This window comes from Monomorium pharaonis, chromosome 1 (assembly GCF_013373865.1).
Source record: "Monomorium pharaonis isolate MP-MQ-018 chromosome 1, ASM1337386v2, whole genome shotgun sequence".
Taxonomy (NCBI): Eukaryota; Metazoa; Arthropoda; class Insecta; order Hymenoptera; family Formicidae; genus Monomorium; species Monomorium pharaonis.
This window is the reverse complement of record NC_050467.1, coordinates 27,127,697-27,151,465: the sequence shown is the minus strand read 5'-3', so window position 1 is coordinate 27,151,465 and position 23,769 is coordinate 27,127,697. Positions and strand designations below refer to the sequence as shown.

General features: G+C 38.2%; 3 protein-coding genes across 7 annotated transcripts; 2 read left to right on the top strand and 1 right to left on the bottom strand.

Moving 5' to 3' along the window:
- The first annotated feature begins 59 nt into the window (after window positions 1-59).
- On the top strand, window positions 60-4,747 carry LOC118644677 (putative nuclease HARBI1). 4 transcript variants are annotated; one of them, XM_036283733.1, is made up of 4 exons: window positions 60-190; window positions 3,120-3,466; window positions 3,554-3,850; window positions 3,936-4,747. In XM_036283733.1, the coding sequence occupies exons 2-4, from the start codon at window positions 3,161-3,163 to the stop codon at window positions 4,449-4,451; spliced, it is 1,119 nt and encodes a 372-aa protein (XP_036139626.1). In that variant the 5' UTR covers window positions 60-190; window positions 3,120-3,160; the 3' UTR covers window positions 4,452-4,747. The 4 variants fall into 4 exon arrangements, with proteins under 4 accessions (XP_036139626.1, XP_036139639.1, XP_036139629.1 ...); XM_036283746.1 differs by lacking the exon at window positions 60-190 and having other exon boundaries at window positions 2,969-3,466; window positions 3,936-4,071; window positions 4,163-4,326; XM_036283736.1 differs by lacking the exon at window positions 60-190 and having other exon boundaries at window positions 2,969-3,466; window positions 3,936-4,080; window positions 4,163-4,326.
- Window positions 218-2,879, top strand: LOC118644676. The gene is made up of 2 exons (XM_036283725.1): window positions 218-2,369; window positions 2,734-2,879. The coding sequence occupies exons 1-2, from the start codon at window positions 619-621 to the stop codon at window positions 2,735-2,737; spliced, it is 1,755 nt and encodes a 584-aa protein (XP_036139618.1). The 5' UTR covers window positions 218-618; the 3' UTR covers window positions 2,738-2,879.
- Window positions 4,748-6,265: 1,518 nt separating the features above from the next.
- LOC118644672 lies at window positions 6,266-23,564 on the bottom strand. 2 transcript variants are annotated; one of them, XM_036283719.1, is made up of 3 exons: window positions 7,843-23,564; window positions 6,570-7,061; window positions 6,266-6,462 (listed from the first exon to the last, which is right to left on the bottom strand). In XM_036283719.1, the coding sequence occupies exon 1, from the start codon at window positions 18,217-18,219 to the stop codon at window positions 10,804-10,806; it is 7,416 nt and encodes a 2,471-aa protein (XP_036139612.1). In that variant the 5' UTR covers window positions 18,220-23,564; the 3' UTR covers window positions 6,266-6,462; window positions 6,570-7,061; window positions 7,843-10,803. The 2 variants fall into 2 exon arrangements, with proteins under 2 accessions (XP_036139612.1, XP_036139609.1); XM_036283716.1 differs by having other exon boundaries at window positions 6,570-6,827.
- Window positions 23,565-23,769: the final 205 nt, after the last annotated feature.

The following is a 23,769-nucleotide window of genomic DNA, read 5'->3' as shown; positions in this document are numbered from 1 at the left end:
AGGAAACGGGTGTAGACGTTCCGTAAAAGTGCACCGAGTTGTATTTTCGGGCCGGTATTCATAGTCCGTTCTTATGTTTAAGACCGTCTTAAGTTCGGTCTTAAGACGCTGTTTAGATTCATAGTCGAGTCATAAGGCGGAACTTAAGCAAAATCTCAAGCAATAACTTAACGAAGATGATCTTATTTCAGTATGATTCATAAACATATCTTATTTCACATAAGCATGGACTTAAGGGGTTATATACACTTAGAAACTTTCAAAAAATCGATTTTTGGGTTTTTACATTTTCTTTAAGTATAACATCTTGAAAATATTCCCTGAAAGTTTCAAGTTAATCTGAATAAAATTGACGAAGTTATACGCGTTCAAAGGATGCTCCGTTCGACCGTTAGCAGGTATAGCGTAGCGCGGGATAGAGATCCTTTCACACGCGCACATGTACACTGTTCTTACTTGTGTGAATCTCTTCTAAAAACCTGTTTCTTTGTATTGTTATTTCCCCTTCTTCGTGTCCTTATGCTATAACCTTAGTATAACGGTTGGCATCGAGCTGTACGGTCGAACGTTCATATATAAAATCGTGCTTAAAACCGTATCTCCGTTTTGGAATTCACTATGGATAAATCTAAGGGTTCCAGAGAGTTACGAAAGACAGAAAATGTTCGAAAATCGAGAACAAAAAAAAGAAAACAATATTTTAATCCAAAAACTGTTGAGACCGACGAAAGTAGTTTTAGTACCTTTGCGAAAAAAATAAAGATTCAAGAAGATATTATTGTGCCACAAGATAATTCTATAGAATATAGAATTTTGAACTTTATCACTGTATTTGCTGCAATTTCAAATTTTGTTAAATGCAAAGTATGTAATGGTGATATTAAATTTCAAGCAGCAAATATGCGTGGACTTGGTTTTAATATTATAGTGATATGCGAAACGTGTGCGCCTCAATCAATTCCTTCGTGCCCTTATATTGGACGCTCATATGAAATAAACAGGCGTTTTATTTTTACTATGAGAGTGCTAGGACTTGGTCTAAAAAGTTGTCAAAAGTTTTGCGGACTAATGGACATGCCACATTTTATTTTTCAAACGTCTTATGACATTACTATAAATAATATACTCAACTGTGTTAAAGAAGTTTCCGATAAACTTTTTAAAAATGCTGTGAATGAAGAGAAAAAAGAAGCATGTAAAGAAAGAAACATAGAAGAAACGAACGAATTAACTGTATCAGGTGACGGGACTTGGAAAAAACGTGGTTTTACATCACTGTATGGAGTTTCATCGATTATCGGGTATTATAGTGGAAAAATACTTGATATTCTCGTAAAAAGTTCATATTGTAAAGCCTGCGAGTATTGGAACAAGAAACAAGATACAGATGAATACGCAGAATGGTTTGAAACACATAGTAACAACTGTTTAGCAAATCACGAAGGATCATCTGGGAAGATGGAAGTTGACGCTATCGTTGAAATGTTTAAACGTTCACAGAATAAGTATGGTGTTAAATACATTAATTATATTGGTGATGGCGACTCGAAGACTTATAATGGTATTATAAAATCTAGTCCTTACGGTGATGATACTTCCATTATAAAGAAGGAATGTATAGGCCATGTACAAAAAAGAATGGGGCATCGATTACGTGAATGTAAAAAGAAAAATAAAAACCTCGGAGGAAAAAATAAACTGACTGGCAAAATGATCGATAAGTTAACAGTTTACTATGGTTTAGCGATACGACGAAATTGTGATTCAACAAATAAAATGAGAGATGCGATATGGGCCACATATTATCACTACAGTTCAACAGATGAACATCCGCAACACAGCAAATGCCCGACCGGAGTTGACTCGTGGTGCGCGTGGCAGTGCGCTTCCGCAAAGGGTGAACTTGCCTCTTTCAAACACGATTACAACGCTTTACCTAAAGATGTTTTGGATGCTATAGAACCAATATACAAGGATCTTAGTAAACAAGAATTACTAGAAAGATGCGTCGGCGGTTTTAATCAAAATAACAATGAAAGTTATAATCAACTAATATGGAAAATCAGTCCAAAAATTATACCTAGTGGATTAAAACCTATCGAACTTGCGGCATACACCTCTGCCTGCATATTTAATGAAGGTTCCAAAACATTATTGCAAATGTTTGAAGCCATGGGAGTTCACAGTGGCCCAAATGCGCATCAATATGTTATTACAGAAGATGCAAATCGAATGAGAATAGCAGACGACCGTGCGCTGCAGAGTACTCGAGAAGCAAGAATGCTTCGTCGCCAGCAGCAACTTGATATTTTGGAGGCTTCAACTTCGGGCGAAAACTTATTATATGGGCCTGGAATAGATGACTTTGTGTAAGTTAAAAAATTAATATTTTATTTAAGTGTATACTTGTCTTGAAACTTTAAATGCGTTTTTCTCAAAACCGTATTTTCAAAATCGGTGACCAAGATAACTCGAAAACTACTGCATCGATTTGTTTCAAATTTTACAGGCTTATTTTAGATATAAAAAACTAGTCCTTGAACGAAGGATTTTTTTTTCCGATGCGAAGTTTTTTTTTTATTGGCGAAAGAATGAGTGATTTTTTCATCGAAAATCGAACTTTAACTTTAAAGGTCCGCCATTTTGTTCCAAATCAATATTTTAAAAAATCCTTCGTTCAAGGACTAAATAATTTAATATATTAAATAAATATATTTGATTTTTTTATTTCAGATGATCCAAATCCGAACTACAGTGGTCACCGCAAAACCAATTTTTAAAACGGAGGTTGAGAAAAATAATAATATCTCTTTTATTTATTAATATTTTTTAATAAAAAAAATATGTAAAACTTTTAAAAATATATCCTTTTAAATGTACAAAAAGTTTTTGTTGTAAGTCTTACAGTTAAAAAAAAAAAAATTCCTAAAAATTACGTTTTTTTCGGCTTTCCAAGTGTATATAACCCCTTAAGACTATCTTATTAGTTATGTATTCATAGTCACTTAAGATTATCTTATTTGACGTATACGATAGCAAATAAGATGATCTTTACCAAGTCGTGTCCGACCTCGACTTAAGACTCTAACCTAATTGTTTTGCTTGCCTTATGTGTACAGATAACAATCGGGAAATTGAATTTGTTTTCTTTTTGTACACTATGGATTTATCAGATATGGATTTACATTATTTGGGTGATGTTTCCGAGCTTTCGGACATTGAAGAAGAGGAAGAAGGAACAGTGCGTGCTCCGAAACGATATATACGAGATGAACATAATCCTTTCGAATTTTATAATGAAAAAGAGTTTAAACGTCGTTTTCGATTCTCCAAAGAAGCTGTTTTGCACGGGCTTTTACCAAATATTGAAGAAAATTTAACCAAAATAAATAAACGAGGTCTTCCTATTCCTCCCGTACTACAATTACTTGCATGTCTACGATTTTACGCAACTGGAAGTTTTCAAGTAAGAAAAAATGAAAAAATAATTTAATATATCTGACATTTATTAAATATGTGTTTTAAAAGACTAATTCAATTATATTTTTAACAGTTAGTATTAGGAGATATAATAAGCATATCGCAGTCTACTGTGTCGAGGATAATCTTTCGTGTTTCGGTATTACTAGCTGGTAATATACATCGTATAATAAAAATGCCTTGTTCTGTGGATCAAATCAACGAAAATCGTACTTTATTTCGAAATTTGGGATATGGAAATGGAGGTATTGGTTTACCTGGAGTTGACGGTGCTATAGACTGCACTCATGTTCGCTTAACTCAAACAAGATTTCAAGGTATTGAGGAAATATATAGAAATCGCAAAGGATATTTCTCTCTTAATGTACAGGTATGCAATATTCTAGTTCAGAATATTATTTAGAATATATTTTTGTAATTTTAAAATTACAAATTTATTGCAAATATAAATTTAGGCTGTCGTTGGACCACGAATGGAATTCCTTGACATCGTACCAGAGTGGCCTGGAAGTCAACACGATAGCCGTATTTTTCAAAATTCCAGAATTTACATGCGTTACATAAGACGTGAATTAACTGGCATATTAATTGGTGATAATGGTTATCCTTGTCTACCATTTCTCATAACACCTGTTCTAAATGCAACAACAGATGAACAATTAATGTATAATAACATCCACAGAAGAACTAGACAAATCGTAGAACGAACGTTTGGAGTTTGGAAACGACGATTTCCTTGTTTAGCACGAGGACTTACAACAAAGCTAATAACCTCTACAACAATTATTGTAGCGTGTGCAGTTTTGCACAATCTTTCGCTTATCTACGATGCTATATTGCCAGAAGATGAAGAAAATAAAATTTATAACAATAATGATGATGATGATGATAACGAAAGAAATCCTGTAGAATGGCAACCGGCTGAAGGACTAGTAATGAGAAATGCTCTCATAGAGCGCTTATTTCACTAATTAAAGAACAATATATATTTAATATTTACATTTATTCTTTTCAATCACTTTAATACAATTTATTTGTAAATATTTTTATACATCTTTTTTATAAATCTCTATATGTATCATAAAGTAATGAACACATTTATGTGTTTGCTTAAAAATTAACGCTTTATATGTATTTATGTCAAATTAATAAACATTTATTTTCTTTGTGTGCTTTCCAGCAAGACACTGTAACAGTTTATAAACAACGCTTTATATATGTTAAACTAATAAACAGCCATTTTTTTTTATAAAAAATTCTTTACGTATCTTAAATATTTTATTTATGTCAAACTAATAAACAGCCATTTTTTTAATAAAAAATTCTTTACGTATCTTAAATACCTTATTTATGTCAAACTAATAAACAGCCATTTTTTTAATAAAAAATTCTTTACGTATCTTAAATACCTTATTTATGTCAAACTAATAAACAGCCATTTTTTTTATAAAAAATTCTTTACGTATCTTAAATACCTTATTTATGTCAAACTAATAAACAGTCATTTTCTTGACAAACAACTTTATATCTTAATTATGACAAACTAATATCTATTTAAAAAAATTAAAAATTAAAAAACAAAATTAAGGATTAAGAAATTTTTCATTTTTCTTAAGCTGTAATTCTAATTGTAATTCAGCTATCTTCGTTGCAGCGGTAGCAGCACGTAATTCCTGTTCGTGTATTTTTATTAAATGCTGCTCTTTTAAAACAGATACCTTTTTTTCATGTTCTATTTTAATTTTGTTTATTTCCATTTCTTGTTCTGCGATTTTTTGTATCCTTTCTTTTCGTAAAGTTGTTTCATTTACACAATCTTCTTTAATATGAATTGTATTACATTTTCTACGCTTGGGCAATGGTGATTTTTCCTTACTTTCTTGTGGTCTACACAAATCTGTAAGTATTGTAGTAAAACATTTTGTAAAAAATGATTTTTTTAATCAAATAAATAAAAGCTTGTTAGATATAAATACAAAGAAGATAAAAATCAAATTACAAGCAATTATAAGTTATCAATAAATCTAATTTATTCATAGGACAACATTGAATGTAAACATTTTGACTACACTTGATCTTTTTCAGTATGATAACAAAAAGCATAAAAACAAATAAATTATAAAACTAATTAAATGATAATAAAAGTTTAAAGGTGTATAAATAAATAATTAAAATCTTATTCATTATTAATAAATAAATAATATAGATTAACAACTTTTATTGCTCGACTTTTATCTTTTCCTATATTGCCATATTTAAAATTATTTATTATTAATCATTACTAATTTTAATACATACCTTTGGTCAAAAAAAGAGGTTTTTCAGAGGTTAGTATGGAGTCCACAGTTATGTCTGATGTATCAGATATAATGTTTTCTTCTATTAAAAATAATTTTAAATAAATTAATCTGCAAAAAGTTATACGTGTAAAAATAATAACCCGAAACTTACTATCTGAAATTGAATTGTTTATATCACTAAGCATTTCTTCCCGATTATTTTCTTCATTAATTATGGCATTTTCTATAAATTCAATTTCGGTAACATCGGTATTATTGTCCAAGTAATCCATTATTTGTGTCTTTCGCCCTATAAATATAAAATATTTGCAAATTATATAATTAATACATGTATAGATATGCATATGTATGCATGCACGCATGCGCGCGCACGCACACACGCGCGAACACACACACACAATCATATATAAATGTACATTAATAAAATATTTAAAAAATTTAATTTACTAAAGAAAGATATTACATACTTTCTGTTTTTTTTTTCATCCAAATTAGATGAATAAATTATTGGCGCGGATTTCATTAAGTTTGGTGCTATTGTTGCTACATCGGGATCAATTTCAATAGGATCAATCGATGGTCCTCCACCTGTTGCCATTCGAGATTGCTTTTCTCGAGTTAAAGCATCTCTTTGAGTTTGTTTAAGGTTTGTCCAAAATTTTTTAAGTTGCTGAACAGTTCTCTGAAACAATTGTTAATTATAAAAACAACCTAAATGAAGATTACCTAGATAAACATTTATTTAACAAAAACACATACTTAATAAAATTTTTTGAATAATATTCTTACTTCTTGGGTTATAAGTTGAGATGTATTATACTCGTTACATATTTCTGACCAAGCTACTTCTTTATCCTTTAACGTAGTAGAGTCACTCTTTTTTACTTCTATTACATGTTTGTATCTTTTTAAAATATCCAAGAAAAGTTTTTTTTCAAGTGTTGTAAAATGCTTTGCCTTGCTTTGCTTGTCCTTCTGCATGTTTATAATTATGTGATGCACGATATAATTATGTGATGCACATTAGTCATCTCGAGGGATGAATAACTAAAAGTTCATAAATTATTCAGAGATGCCAGCATAAACATAAATATATATAACGATATTAAACATAAAATACAAGCCATTAAAATAATCAACAAAATGCAAAAAGTATAATCAATATAATAAATGAAAATAACTAAATAAGTAATAAAAATGTTTTCTAATGTATATTAATTTATATGAAACATGGTGAATAGATCAGGTTTCCTTTATTTAGCGTAATGGAGAAAATTCCCACTAAAAAGAAAAACAATAAAGATTATGGCTTATTTAAAAAAATTTAATTCTGCTAACAGTTTAATGTTTTCTTTTTTAAATTATATATATATATATATATATATATTTGTTTTTAATATGAGTATTCAGTTTACAACAAATCTTAGAATAAGTCACCAGGTTGAATTTTTGGACGTACACTCAACATCTATTGGTTGAAGGATATACACTTAATATTGAGTGTGCACTCTCAAACATTGGATTAGAAAATGTTAAATAACAACAAAAGCAAGAAAAGCAAGTTCAACCAAGATTAAAATTAATCTGCATTGGTAGTAATGGACATAAAACGAATATCTAAAATAAACATTCAACTATAAAGTGTTTAGCAGGCTTTGAGTATTAATTTGAGTATTACTTTCAACTTGGATATTTGCCATCTAATTAAATGTTAATTTCAGTGTTATTCTTAAATTTAGGATTAACATTGGAATTAACACTCTATTAGATGGCGAACATTCAAGTTGAGAGTAATAACACTCTAATTAAAAGTAAATTAAAGAGCGAACACTCAAGTTGAGTGTTTACCCCTTGTCCCAAATTATACTCAACTTGAGTATTTTTTTAAGTGTTATTTTCAGTGTTTTTTTCGTAAGGGATAAAATAGGATAGACAGCCAATTCACAAAAGTTAATTGTTGACAGCTGTGTCAGTTCACTGTTCAATAAATACCTTGCAGTAAAAATAAATACGTTGTAGTAAAAATAAATACGTTGTACGTATTTATACGTTGTATAAATACCTTGTGTACGTGCAACACGTGTGACCACATCCCATCACCACGGCTCCCCAGAACGAAGTCCCGAGGTTACAATACACGTAAGTACGTAGCATGGACAAAATTTTAGATAGATAAGTACTGGAAGTAAATTTCGGAACGCAAATTTGGAACCACTATTGGTTGATCTAATGGAAATATCACGAATGTATCCGAAGTTTAAATAAGATTATCTTAAGTTTCGTCTTTGTTAAGATCGTCTTATATGAAATAAGTAGATCCTTGAGCCCTATTTCTTTACAAAGATTGTCTTATTCTCTGACTATGAATACATGACTTCTTAAGACCATCTTAAGCGAATAAGATGATCTTCATTAAGGCGAACTTAAGCATCACCTTAAGAACGGACTATGAATTCCGGCCTCGGTGTTTTATTCAAAATTCGCCAGTTTTCGCTTTTGCACCTAAAGTGCAGTTATATTACACTTAAAGTGCAATCAAACAGAAATGATGTAATCACATAAACGATTGATTTTTTGACATTTTTAGGTTATGTTACGCACACGTACATACAAAACGCGTACGAAATCAAAAGGGAAATGAACAATCGCAAAATTAGCACACAAAATAATACTAACGTATATTGTACGAGTAATGACTCGACTCTTGGCATAATTAAACACGAAGTTTTCGTGGATAGACTACATAATAAAATATAATAGTAAAAGATTCTTAACACATAATTCAATACTTAAGCCTAAACTTAAACTAGGTATGATATTCGTTATTTGAACGAAATGTGATATTTCTATAACACACAGAAAGAAAAAAAAATGTTAGACATAAAACCTTTTGCTTGATTCAGCTAATAGTTTAAGAAATAGAAAATGTAAACTTTTAAGAAATGTTGATTATTTGAAAATATGATTATTATCAAATACTGGCCATGACTTTGGCCAAATAAAAGAATTATTTTTACGCAGTCAAAATAAACTAAAAAGTTTTCCGTAATGGTAAAACAGAAAATAAATGAAAAATTAAGCTTATTGCTTTGAATAAAAATAAGCGTTTCTACGCCGTTTTCGGCGTGGTTTCGACATCGAGTGGTGTCTTAGCTCGCTCAATAGTAACACTTAGAACGGTCTTACCATCGACCTTCCTTCTCTCGGTCTTGGTCGTTGTGTAAACCTTTTTGGGGAGTTCTCTGGTCTTCTCCGCCGGTGTGGACGTCTCAGGATGTTGGGAGCTCCGGGTGGACGGTCTCAAGGTTAGGTTGTGACCGGTGAATCGATTAACGAGAATTGGCTATTCACTGACTATTGAAACCCACGTACCTTTTCTGCCCAAAATCACAGTCGCCAGCTCCTTTATCCAGCCCAGGAGCAAGGATCAGGTGTTCCGGTATCGCCACTGCACCGTCGAACACCGCCGCCGTGTCAGGAATCGTCGCAACGTGGATGTGAACTTCTCGCGCTTAATGCTAAGTCACTTATTTAATCCAGCTGTACTTATTCGACTGACCACGCAATGTGATGTACACTTTATTAATTTTTAACTTTTATTTTCAGGTGCTGCCGCTGCCCGTCGGGTCTCTCCAGGATCGCCGTCATCCCCCAGGAACGTCTCCAGGTAAGTATTTTTAGGTTATGTGTCTGCTTTGCGCCCCGGTTGTAATTAGGATTTTTTCTCTTTTCAGGTTTTCCCAGGATCAGCCACCAGGACAAGGATCGGATTCTCACGCACGTAAGGTAAGTTAATTAGTCGTTTGATTATTAAACAAACAATAAAAAAAAACAATTTATTCATGTTTTGCAGATTTGCACTTTTCACAATCACTTCCCGTACGCGTCGCTTCTTCACATTCGTTTCGGAATGTCGTGTGTCAAAATAATATTTCACATCTCCCGTACGCGACGCCTCATCACAATCGGGTAAACGGATTGTAATTATTTAACAAAAATCTTGAGCTTACTCGCATTCGGCCCAATTCATATACTCTACACGGTATGCACTTCGAGCAATCCCGCGGAACTATCACGCTCACGCACGCCTACTCGCATTCGGCGTAACTTCTAGAATCAATACGCGTCGCTCTCACTTTCAAAGTCGTGAGGTTTTTACTCGACGGAATTCGTGGCGCGAAAGCTCTCGTGAGCTCTTCGCATCGCTTTTTATACCCGGGTCGCTGCTTTCCCTCACTCTGCGCGCTTCCTCCAATCCCCGTGCGTCTGCGACGTCGAGAGAGTGTGTCTACCCCCTCCAGGTATCGTACGTCCAATCCCCGTACGATGGCACTGCCGCTTCGCAGGATGGCTGTGGTCATCCCCTCTCCAGGCTGGTCGACCAATCATAGGATAGCTCGTTATTGCTCCAGAGTGCAGCTCAGGTTGCGCTTTACGCTGTACTTTGCTCCCCGGAATGTTTTTACAGGTTGCACTTAAAAGTGCAGGTTTGACAAATAAAGTGTCACCCTGACTAATACTTATTCCTATTCTTAAAACTGATAAAATTACAAATAATATCAGGTTACGGTGACGTACATGCACCAGGCGTATGTTACAAGGAATGTAACGTTTAAAGATAATATAAAAATTACAAAGTCATTTATTAAAAATAAAACAAGATTTTTCTCGACTTCACACATGCCGTTTTCTTTTTCCAACATGCATTAAACAAATAATAAGAGAATTTAAAAGTATTTTTCTGAATAGTAGAAGATTAATAAAATTATAAAATTTAACGATATCTATATATATCTATATGTGTACTTGTATAACGAAAACTTATTCATACGCTATTCGCGCGTTCACTTTATCGCTAGCTATCAGGTAATGACTTGAACCTCTTTGGTAAACAAAAAAAATAAAAACATTGTCGCTTTGACATAAACTAACTAAAAATTAACGCTAGCCTATAAAAACAAAATAAAATATCTTTTTTGCGCTCGCTACTAAATCTCGCGCATTTATTAAAATTAACGCGACTCTATTGCTTTTTCGCGTCAGCGGTCACCTCCGCTCGTCTCAACGTCACGCTGAGTACCTCCTTACCCTGAAGGTGCTTCCTCTCAGTTCTCGCAGCTTCGTAAAATGATACTTCGCCACTCCGCTGCTGCTGTTTCGATGTTGATGCCACCGGCTGAGGGGAACGTCTGGGAGTCGGTTGCATTACCCCCTCCAAGGGGCTTTGTTCAGACTGATAGACTGAACAGAGCGCCTTTCTTTTCTTAGGCGATGGGATTATTTCGTCCTCTGATTCGCTGTCGGTTGATGTTTGTGCACCCTTTCTTTCTTTTCTCTTCTTGACAGTTGTGCGTTTTTTGTATGTCCAAGATTTTGCTTTCTTCAGATTCGCACTTTCTTTCTTCGCTTTAGCTTTATTTTTCTTTTCTTCTTTTATTTCCACTTTTTTATTTATTTCGTGGTTTTCTTTTTCACTTTCGTGCTCTGATTGTTGTTCGTCAGATTCATGTAGTAATCTTTCTTCTGAGTCTTCTCTCTCAACCTCTGTAATTTGTAGGTTAGGTTGTTCCTCGGTTTGTTGTTCCGGAATATCCACTATTTCTTGTGGTGTCGCAATCTCTGGTGTTGATTGTCTGATAGGTTCCGCTGGTAATGATTGAGTGGGTTGTTCCGATCGATCAAAATATTTATATTGGGCGTTTATTACCCCGTTGGAGAATGTCGTTATAACCTCTACGTGCGCTTGCGCAGTCTTCTCCGGGTCGTCGATCTCCACTTCGATCATGAATTTTATTCTTCCCAAAGCGTTTCCATGCTTATCCTTTAGTTGTATCGTGTCGAATAAACAATTTTGCCTCGCTAAATTTTTGTAGTGTGAGGTAAGCATATCGGCGATAAGGTTATTCTTTTGCTTATCTCTATTAATTAGTTCTTCCGCTTTATTCGCGTCGATGACTTCGTTATCCGAGTCGGTGTCTCTCGCAAAGGTATTGAGAAAACTTATTCTTTTTCGTCTTCTCGCTGCTAATTCCTCCTTTAGGATGCTGGACATGGCTCGATTAATCGAATTTTCTTCTTCACTGTCCAAACCTAATTCACGTAATTTATCCATTCTTCGTAGGATTCTCGTAACTTTCTCTAAGATTTCGTACGCACTCGTCGTCGCAATAGTGTTACAACGCTTAGTCTCGTCACGCGTGTACGCGGTATCGCCAGCCATCACAGAACTAGGAGATTGTAGATGCGCTACTCTTATATAGTCTTCGGGCTCGTTCACAAACGACGTCTCCGATTGGTTGACTGCTCGCGCTGTCGTCCTCTCGCTGATTGGCTCGTTATCGAACGTATCACGTAGCTCGCGTTTCTTCGTGCAACTATTACATCTTATTAAACGATTATTAGAATTATTTTTGATTTTATTATTATTTATAACTTCTTTATTATTTTTTACATACCATTGGTATGCATTTTGATTAGGATCACATATAACGATTTCGCGCACTTTTAATTTATCGTTGTTTATTGTTATGCTGTTTTTTCTTGATTTAGTATCACTTTTCTTAAATTCATTGAATTTATTTGATTTTTCACTAATATTGTTAATATTTGTTTTTACCTCATTTATTTTTAATTTATTTATTATCTCGTCAGAACTCGAGTTTATTTCGATTATTTCCTCATCTGAGATGTCAATGTTTTCACACTCGTTGCTCGATAAGCCGTTTTGTATTGACTCAAAGAGTTTTGCACTTTCGAGTGGAATATATGTCATTATATTGCACTTTTTTATGATATTACTGCACTTTTCAGTATTTTCGTTTATTTCACTAATATTTACCGATTTTTTATTTGTTTCAGGTCGTTTACTGCAAGGTGATGCTGTTAACTCTTCAGAATCCTGTATGATGTCCGAGTCGTCGATTAAGATGTCAGATTCACTTCTTCTATCTTCTGTCGCATCCAACTTGAGTGATGGTTGTTCTGATTGATTCTCATGATTTTTTATATAATTTGGGAGATTCGTCTCCTCCCTTTCCTCTTGATAGTTACTTCTTTGCAATTGTTCACGCATTTGTGGCATTACATTCTTTGATCTAGCTCGTCCCCAGCGTTCTAATTTTTTGTCGCTGTTCTCAGAGTTTCGTATTAAACTTGCCAATTCTTTTCTCGAGTTTCTCGCTATTAGCAATATTGGTTCGCTTTGCTCGAGAATCATGGCTTCTACCATTATTTTCCTTGCAAATATTTCTGTTTGGACTGTCACTGCTTCGACCGTCGTTCGCTTTTCTCTTCTTAAGTAAACAGGTATGTTTTTTGACTCTGTTGTTCTCGTTAGTTTTCTTCCGCTCGTTTCTATTACTTTCACGGCTTCTGTGGTGATAACGTTGAATTCGCCTCTCGTGTCCATGATGACTTTTATTTCTTGATTTTCTACTTTGGCTATGATTGATCCCGTTTGTATATGTCCTTCGAGTAATCTGGTTATACGAGATATATGTCTCATGCCTTTTTCGCTAATTACTTGTCTTTTACGCCTTTTCCTGCGTTGAATCATTCCATTTTCCGACGATTTGTCACTATTGTTTGAATCATCGGAGAGTAAAGTCTGGGAACGGAGTCGTTTAGTTATCATCTCGTGTTTCATGTCATGAATATATTCGTTGATTTTTTTGTTACTAATGGAATTATTTCTTTCAGATATTCGTAACATGTTGATTGTTTTCACTTTATTTTGCTTACTTTTAATCTTTCTTTTTTCTGTTTCAGGTCTCCGGCGTTGTTCCAGTGTCGTCTTGGTTTCTTCGATTGCGTTAATCTGTTCCGGATCCTTCAACATTGCTTCTCTGTGGGGTTTTAATTGACGAGCGTTATATACTCCTAACGCATTTTCATCGTCGTCCACTACGAGGTAAGCATTTGCTCTAATCAATTGACCAATCTTGTAAGGGCCATCGTATACAAGATGTATCTTCTTCGTAAGTCGTCGACTTGCGTCGCTACGTCGGTGTAGCTTGATCCACACTTTGTCTCCGACCTCGAATGGTTTCGCTTCGTCAAATTTGTCCGCCTGCACCTTTCTCTGGGCGGCTCGTTTCCTTAGAATCTCCGTCGCTCGTGCGATTGCAGCTTGAATTTTTTCTTCCGCCGTTTTTTCGTCCTCTTCACCTTCTCGCGGTTTCAAACGTGCATCGACTTGCAATAGATTGTTTTGATTCCTATGTAGGTCCGTTGGCCTGCACCCGGTACTCGAGTGAGTGGTACTATTGATTGTATTCTCCGCTCTCTTGATAATTTGATCCCATCTGATTTGTCGATCGTACGCGTATACGCGAATGATGCGTCTGATTTCCCGCATCACGCGCTCGACAGGATTCGATTGCGGATTATAAGGGCTCGTTTTCCTGCACGTGAGTCCCATTTCGACAGTGAACTCTCGCCATCGGTTTGTCACGAACTGCCCCGCGTTATCCGTTAGAATTTCACTCGGAATTCCAATGTCGTTGAAGCAACTCAATTGTAACGTATTTATTATCGTCTCTAATTTCTGATTAGGCATCGTATAAAACTTTGTCAATTTTGAAAATTGATCCATCACGACTAATACGTATTTATTTCCTTTCGCCGTTTGTGGCAAAGGACCAAAAATATCCAAAGAAACTACTTTACCTGGTCTCTCTGGCAAATCATAATATTGTATGCCCCGCGTGGCACGCGTATAGTATTTGGTCGCTTGGCAAACATTACACGACGCTACTACATCGCGGCTTAATTTCTCCAAGTTACTTATTTGAAAAAATTGTTTAGCAAAATCCAACGTTTTGTCTGTGCCAAAATGCAACAGATACACATGAATTTTATTTAGAAAACGCCATTTGACGTGATCGGGTACTACGATTCGCTCGGTATCGCGTGTTTTTATTCTAATTAGATTATCTCGTTGAGTATAAACGTCGGGTTCGTTTATTAGCTTTTGTTGCAATTCCGCGTCTTGATCTTGCGCTATTCGTAAGAATTCAACCCAGTCACTAGTTTCGGTATCGTCGTTCGGTTGTCTAATTGCTGCTATTATTTTCGTCATCTCGGCCTTCTTCGCATATCCATTTTGGATATTGTTTCGCGACAATGTATCCGCTATAACGTTTTGTTTGCCCGGAACGTGACATATTTCTAAGTCAAACTCATTGAGAAAAGCAATCCATCGTGCTATTCTATTACTATCGTTCGCGCATGAAGTTACAAACTTTAACGCTCGATGGTCCGTATGAACGCGAATCTTACGTCCTAGAAGAGTTGTATGCCACTTTTTTAACGCCCACACTAGCGCTAAGCATTCGACTTCCGTGACGGTGTAGTTAAGTTCTGCGCCCTTTAACGACCTACTCGCGTAAGCTATCGTAAATTTTTTTTCTGGCTCTTCGTCGGTGTATTGATATAGTCTAGCACCTAAACCGTACTTTGACGCGTCTACGAAAATTCCAAACTTTTTATTCGGACGTATCACGAATAATTTCTCAGCCTCATCGAAGGCTCGCTTTATCTCGTTGAAAGCCTTTTGTTCGGTATCGGTCCACGCGAATTTTACGCCCTTTCGTAAGAGATTTTCGAGCGGTTTAGTTAAGTTCGCGAGTCCTTTAATGAACCTTCGGTCCCAGTTTACAAGCCCTAAAAAAGCCTGAACTCCTTTTTTATTTTTGGGACGTTCGAAATTTTTTATAGCGGATTTCGTATCCTCGTTCATTTCCGCTCTGATTTCGTTGAAAGTATGTCCTAGAAATTTTATTTCCGGTTTCATAAATTCACATTTACTCTTATTGAGTCTAAAACCTACGTCTTCTAATTTTTTTAGTACGAAATTTATATGATACAAATGCTCTTCGAGCGTATCTGACGCGATTAAAACGTCGTCAAGATATATTATCGTGAACGAATCACACTCGTCGCCCAACGCTTTACGGATCGCACGCGTGAATGACGCGCCAGCTGTCTTCAGACCGAAAGGCATTCTTTTAAAAACGTATGTTTGATTATCGAATTTGAATCCCGTGTACTTGGCACTTTGTGACTCGAGTGGGATTTGCCAGAATGCTCTCGCTACGTCTAACGTACTGAAGAAACGTCTGCTACCTATTCGGCGAAAAACTTCGTCGATTGTCGGCGGTTGGTCATGATCATTGCACATACGCTTGTTTAATTCGCGTGCATCGAGACATAGTCGGATATCGCCTGATTTTTTAATTACGACTACTAACGGATTCACGTATTCAGTGGCCGCTCGCTCTATTATTCCCTCGGATTCCATCTTTAGGATATGTTCACGGACTTTCTCGCGATGCGCGTCCGCGATCGGGTAGAGTTTTGATTTAAAAGCCCTTTCCGTCTTCATCGCGATACTATGCTCGTAATGATTCACTTTGCCCGTTTTATCTTCGAATAATTTATCGTATTTCTCTAGCGTTTCTCTCAACAGTATTTTCGCTTCGCTCGCGTCTATCGCGTTTATCTTCGTGCATCTCGCGTTATTGTTCGACTGAATCTCATTAAATTCTACCGCGAATGTTTCCTCGTCGCATTTGAGTGTCGCAGCATATTCGATCAAGAAGTCTATTCCTAATATCATTTCATACGATAAGTTTTTAACTACGTAGAACTCGTGAATAAACTCTCGTCCCTCGATCTCAAATTTCAGTTGCACACGGTTCGCTATCGGTTGACCTTTGTCATTGAACGCGCCTCGCAACACGAATTTTCGAATCGGAATAATACGCATTTCTAGCGCTTCGGAATTTAGCTTATCGAACAGGTTCTTCGTTACTGCGGATATCTGTGCCCCAGTGTCGACCAATGCTTTAATACGGATGTTACGCATACTCACCTGCACGTAAGGTGTCGGTTTTCCACGATCCGCACTCTGGTCTTGAATTGACACTTCCTCGACATCGCGTAAGATTTCCCTAGTTCTCAGTATCGCCAAATGTTTTTCGTCCGCACTACGCTCTATTGTTTCACGATCGCTATCCGCGTCGGTTTTTTCTGTCATTGTTTCTATCGCAGCTACCTTCTTTCGCTCGCTTGTCGCTCTCGTTTTGTTTACGTTCGACTCGGCGTTCAGTTTCGCTTTTTCCTTTTGCGCGTATTCTTTTTTCGCCTTATTCGCGAATTTTTTATCATACGGCACTATCTCGCGACATGACGTCTCCTCCTCGTCGGATTCGGACAAGTCGGTTGTCTTATGTCTCGTTTTTTTCTCGTTTTGTGTGTTGGAATACCTCCACGCGGTTCGCTCCCCCTTCTCGTAGTTCCTCGCGCGCTGTTCGTTTCGCCTGTTTACGTCGCGTTTTTCGGTCCCCGCGCCGTCGCTTGTTTCGCGTTGGCTATATTTCGCGGTTGTTGTGGATCGTGAGACGCTCGGTTTTTTGGCTACAGTCGCTTTATCGCTCGGTTTCGTCGCTTGGGTTTGCTCGCGCATTTTCGGTCTAATATTCCTTTTGTTTTCGTAGTCGAGTTCGTCCAACAACTTTACAAACTCTTCCACGTCTTTTACCGTGCTCGGTCTAATTTCTCTCGTTATACCTTTATCGAAGTGCCTCTTTACATTGCGAATTATCTCGCTCTCCGACATCGGTGGATTGAGGTATCTAGCTTGTTTCGCGATATTTAACGCGTATTCCGCCATCGATTTATGCACGGATTCGTTGAATTTCCCATTATAGATCTCCTCGCGGAATCTTGCCTGTTGTTCTTCCCCCCAATAGTAATCTATGAAAGCTTTCTTAGCCTCTGCTATACTATCCGGATCGCGCACATCGTACCAGCTCGATGCTGTTCCGCGCATACATTTACTAAAGAAATATAACTGCTCGGCCTCGCTTATCTCCTCACAGATCGCTATTTTTTCGAAATGTCTAATAAATCTGACGGGGTTCTGGGAATCCGGCTTCCCGTAAAACTTCAAGTCTTCAAACGGGCTTTTCAGCCATCCTCCCCTCGGCAATCTCGCTTGTATCACGTTATTCGCGTCTCGGGCTAGTGGCTCGCGCGCCGGTGCGCTTGTAACACTCCTCGTTAGTTCGCTACTTACGTTTCGCTCACCTTCGGATTCGTCACGCAACCGTTGTTCACGCGTCTCTAGCTTCTCTAACCGTTGACGTATTTCCGCTAACAGCAATATGAGTTCGTCATTTTTCGCTAAACTACTATCCTCTTTGCGCGTTTGCTCGCTTAATTCTACGCGTTTGCGCAGGATTTCGTTTTCTTCAAGAATACGATTAATATCCGCGGCACTCATTTCCGTCGCGTTTTCCATCGCGTTTTTGGCCTTAGATCTCGTTATTCTGTCGTCGCACAATTTCTTTTTAGGTGAATGTTGCACCCCTCGTTTCAGATAATCGCGCTCGATTTCTTTATCGGTTTCGGGTTCGCTAGTCGGTTTGTTCGCCATCACGTAATTTTAACCTATCTATATTTGGATGGTCGTTTCGAATTTCACCCTCGGATAGAACTTTATCACTGAGTAGACTCGATTGATACTTCACACCGCTAAACTTTTTCTTGCGTTTTCAAACACGTAGTTCATTCACGCGGATCGGTAACGTCCTGTCACGGTCGCCATTTCTGTTGTTAGCTCCTTATAATACGTAAATGTGTTACTGTGTTGGTGTGGTTATTATCCGGATTTCATCAATTATGATCTGCCAGAGGACAATTACGACATCGGACTTCGTCTTCGAATTTACATGCCCTTAGTCGAATCCACTCGCGAAAGCCCCCCTTCACTGTGACCGGTGAATCGATTAACGAGAATTGGCTATTCACTGACTATTGAAACCCACGTACCTTTTCTGCCCAAAATCACAGTCGCCAGCTCCTTTATCCAGCCCAGGAGCAAGGATCAGGTGTTCCGGTATCGCCACTGCACCGTCGAACACCGCCGCCGTGTCAGGAATCGTCGCAACGTGGATGTGAACTTCTCGCGCTTAATGCTAAGTCACTTATTTAATCCAGCTGTACTTATTCGACTGACCACGCAATGTGATGTACACTTTATTAATTTTTAACTTTTATTTTCAGGTGCTGCCGCTGCCCGTCGGGTCTCTCCAGGATCGCCGTCATCCCCCAGGAACGTCTCCAGGTAAGTATTTTTAGGTTATGTGTCTGCTTTGCGCCCCGGTTGTAATTAAGATTTTTTCTCTTTTCAGGTTTTCCCAGGATCAGCCACCAGGACAAGGATCGGATTCTCACGCACGTAAGGTAAGTTAATTAGTCGTTTGATTATTAAACAAACAATAAAAAAAAACAATTTATTCATGTTTTGCAGATTTGCACTTTTCACAATCACTTCCCGTACGCGTCGCTTCTTCACATTCGTTTCGGAATGTCGTGTGTCAAAATAATATTTCACATCTCCCGTACGCGACGCCTCATCACAATCGGGTAAACGGATTGTAATTATTTAACAAAAATCTTGAGCTTACTCGCATTCGGCCCAATTCATATACTCTACACGGTATGCACTTCGAGCAATCCCGCGGAACTATCACGCTCACGCACGCCTACTCGCATTCGGCGTAACTTCTAGAATCAATACGCGTCGCTCTCACTTTCAAAGTCGTGAGGTTTTTACTCGACGGAATTCGTGGCGCGAAAGCTCTCGTGAGCTCTTCGCATCGCTTTTTATACCCGGGTCGCTGCTTTCCCTCACTCTGCGCGCTTCCTCCAATCCCCGTGCGTCTGCGACGTCGAGAGAGTGTGTCTACCCCCTCCAGGTATCGTACGTCCAATCCCCGTACGATGGCACTGCCGCTTCGCAGGATGGCTGTGGTCATCCCCTCTCCAGGCTGGTCGACCAATCATAGGATAGCTCGTTATTGCTCCAGAGTGCAGCTCAGGTTGCGCTTTACGCTGTACTTTGCTCCCCGGAATGTTTTTACAGGTTGCACTTAAAAGTGCAGGTTTGACAAATAAAGTGTCACCCTGACTAATACTTATTCCTATTCTTAAAACTGATAAAATTACAAATAATATCAGGTTACGGTGACGTACATGCACCAGGCGTATGTTACAAGGAATGTAACGTTTAAAGATAATATAAAAATTACAAAGTCATTTATTAAAAATAAAACAAGATTTTTCTCGACTTCACACATGCCGTTTTCTTTTACCAACATGCATTAAACAAATAATAAGAGAATTTAAAAGTATTTTTCTGAATAGTAGAAGATTAATAAAATTATAAAATTTAACGATATCTATATATATCTATATGTGTACTTGTATAACGAAAACTTATTCATACGCTATTCGCGCGTTCACTTTATCGCTAGCTATCAGGTAATGACTTGAACCTCTTTGGTAAACAAAAAAAATAAAAACATTGTCGCTTTGACATAAACTAACTAAAAATTAACGCTAGCCTATAAAAACAAAATAAAATATCTTTTTTGCGCTCGCTACTAAATCTCGCGCATTTATTAAAATTAACGCGACTCTATTGCTTTTTCGCGTCAGCGGTCACCTCCGCTCGTCTCAACGTCACGCTGAGTACCTCCTTACCCTGAAGGTGCTTCCTCTCAGTTCTCGCAGCTTCGTAAAATGATACTTCGCCACTCCGCTGCTGCTGTTTCGATGTTGATGCCACCGGCTGAGGGGAACGTCTGGGAGTCGGTTGCAAGGTTGTCACCGGAGAATCGATGGGGTAAAGAACTCACTTCGGAAATGTCTGAACTCACTAACCTTTGATCGATGTTATTGTGTCTCTGCACGGTCGCCAGCTCCTTTATCCTTTCAAGAAGCAAGGTATGTTTGCAGGGATGTTCCCTTGCGTTCCCCGCTGGTTCCAGGCTGGTTGTCCCAAAAGTGGGTCAGGATGGTATTGAACCTCTACCTCCCTGCTTAGAACGTGATTTAGTTTGCTTATTTAGCTCGGATTGTGCCAAAGCTCTTTCTAATTTATTTCTCTTTTATTTTCAGGTGCTGATGTCCCCAGGTTCCGGATCACCGCTGGATCGCCGCTGCTCTACAGGATCGGTCGTCAGGTAAGTATTTAGGGTATGTTGACTCTACGTCTCCCGTTGTCTAAGAACAGATCTATTTTCAGGTCTCCCAGGGATCACTCGTCGGATTCAGGAACAACGAACACGGGTAAGTAAATCACTGTTTCTTTTTGGTTAATAATATAACAAAAGATTTATTCTCTTTGATTCACAAAGTCCCGGTCGCGATGCTTTCTTTCACACTCGTTTACGGGTTAACTAAAACTAACGCGTTACTTCGCATATTATAAAATTATTAATATTTGTTAACAGTGTGTTATAACTTAATACACAAGGCCTACTAGCATTCGGCCAGTCGAAATAAACTATTTGTAACGCGAAGAGAGTAGTCGCGCACTCCGCGGAACTTTCGCGAAGAAGTTTCCCTACTCACATTCGGGTAAACCTTAAATGTCGTTAACATGTAACGTGGATGTTGCCTCGGTAGTTGACAACGCGCGAAAGCTCATGAGGCCTCGCAGAGCCCCTTTTTATACTCCCGGCGTATGCGCATCCCCTCCAGGCTGTCGCCAGCCAATCGGGTTCGCGGGCGTGGTTTGGGTCTTCGGCACCCGCAAAGTGCTCGATATCCCCACCTAGTGCCCATTCTAGGCCTTTAGCGCCATCTGGCGAAGTTTGGCAAAACTGCACTTTTAAGTGCCACCTGTTGATTTTAGGTGCAATTTGCCAAACTTGACCTATTGTTATAAAATTATGTAGGATGTTAATTTGCGCTTATCTTAGCTTATTTCTATGCACAATCTTAACATAAATCTTTATTATTAGGGTTTTAGGTTAGTTCATTTAACTATAAGGTAAGTGTGTAAATATATACATAGTTAGGATCTAGAGTTAGAGTATACAATATATGCGCAACGTAATGTCTAAACTAAATGATAAAGGTGTTTAAACTAAACTTTTATTAAATAATATTATTAAGGTAGGTTTATTAAGGTTACAAAAGGTAAGTATTGTATATTGTTTTCTTATTACTAAAATGACTATAGGCTGAATATCATACAAACAATAGAAATATTAAAATTATAAACTATGAGGTATAGGTTGAATATCACATAGACAGTAAAATTATTAAAATATAAAATATAAGGTATATAAAAATATAAGGTCAGATAGGTGTTCTTTATTTCGGACGCTCATTCTCGACCTCGGTGTCCGGCTCTCGCATTCGCATATGGATGAGGCTTCGGCCTTTGTCCCTGCTTCCGTGCGCTTTCTCGACTCTCGTGGCTGGAAAATATCTCCGGACGGGCGTCGCTGATGTTGGCTGGGCGTTTTCGACCTTGTTAGCAACTGAGCCTGTGGACGGTCTCAAGGTTAGGTTGTGACCGAACATGCTCACAGAATTAATAAATTCCTAGAGAATCCTAATATTTCCACAGAATTCTTACTTATCACGGTCGCCAGGTCGGTGAATTGCCCCGCCGCCAGGGTGTGGTCACGGCCCTTTGTCTCGATCGGCCGGACGATGAAATGCGCCTACACGGCTTCTGGATGCGGAAGTCCTCGTAGAAATACGTCCGCTCACACTTGGCTGGGACCCCCGCGTCGTGGAATCCTCTGGGGTGCTTCGCTGCGTGGCCGGCGTCGGATGACGCAATCTCCCGCCACTAACGGTCACTCGCCCAGGATGGGAAAATTGGGTCGCACGAGTAAACAAAGGCTTTCTGATATTCACACAACTCGATTTATTGACCTTTTCGCGCACACACTCACACTACGGCTTCAGGTCGCCCACGCGTGTGTCGCGATTCATTTGTCTACGTGTCGCCTCTCGCATAACGCACGCAGATATCGCGAATTTATTACGCGCTCGCGTTTATTATTACGCGCGGAAAGAATCTGCAAGGCATGGTTCGCGGGTGTTATCGCTAAACTATTAATTCGCGCCCGTTACTGCCAATGCACTAATTTCGACTTATGCGATTACGAGATCGCGCGGGAAAACGTAACACGCACGCACGTCCGTCTCCCGAGACGTCTCGTTGCAGACTTTCCGTCGTTGGGACGCCGAGCCGTTCGTTCTCATGCATCCCTACCACTCGGTGCACCCCGATTGGCTTGTTGTTGTCAGGCTGTAGTCTGTCGCCAATCGGTGAGCATCGAATGGTATCTCACTCACACACACTTCTTTTCTCGCTCTGATGCTATGGCACCGCATGCGCAATGCGTTAGAATTCCATAGCGCCGAGCGAGTAATCTCGCAATGCTATTGGTTGCACTGGTCCGTGCATACGGACTGCCTTAGAGGCTTAATGTCCCCAAAATAAATAATTATTGTTTAAATCAAATGTATCGCCTAAATTGGCGTTAAACAAGATAAAATAATCAAGAAACGTGCGCTCGCACTCAGCGATATGCGCTCTGAATGAAATCACGGACCAGTGATGTTTGCATAGTGAACGTGCTTTAAGCGTTACTTAACAATAGCTAAATAATATTAATTAATGCACGATCGGTGCATCAGCTTATGCAAAATGTTCCGGCTCGTCCGCCGTAGCATCAAAGACTTCCCAGAGAACGGTCGGGATTCCCCCTTGTCCTTCCGATATCGTTATCGTTATTAAAATGTGGTACATGACATTCCACCAATGAATATTAAAATAGAGGACCACTGTCCGGGGAATCTCGATCGTTATCTCGCGGTTTATGCGCCTCGCGTACATGCTGAATGTGTCGCGGAAGCTCGACCATGGGCAACATAACCTACACCTGTCAAATTCTGGCTGGCTGATTCCCATGTGCCTTATGCCGCACGCGGTCCCCGGCTATTTCTGTCTCTGTTTAAACAAAGATACGGGTGCTTACTAGCGGTGCCTTTGGAACGCAACAAATGATATAATGAACAAATAATCTTAATTAACATGCAACGAACATAATTTATTGACGGCTATTCCGTTTAACATAATAATATAAAATAGAATATATCTGCATGCACGCAA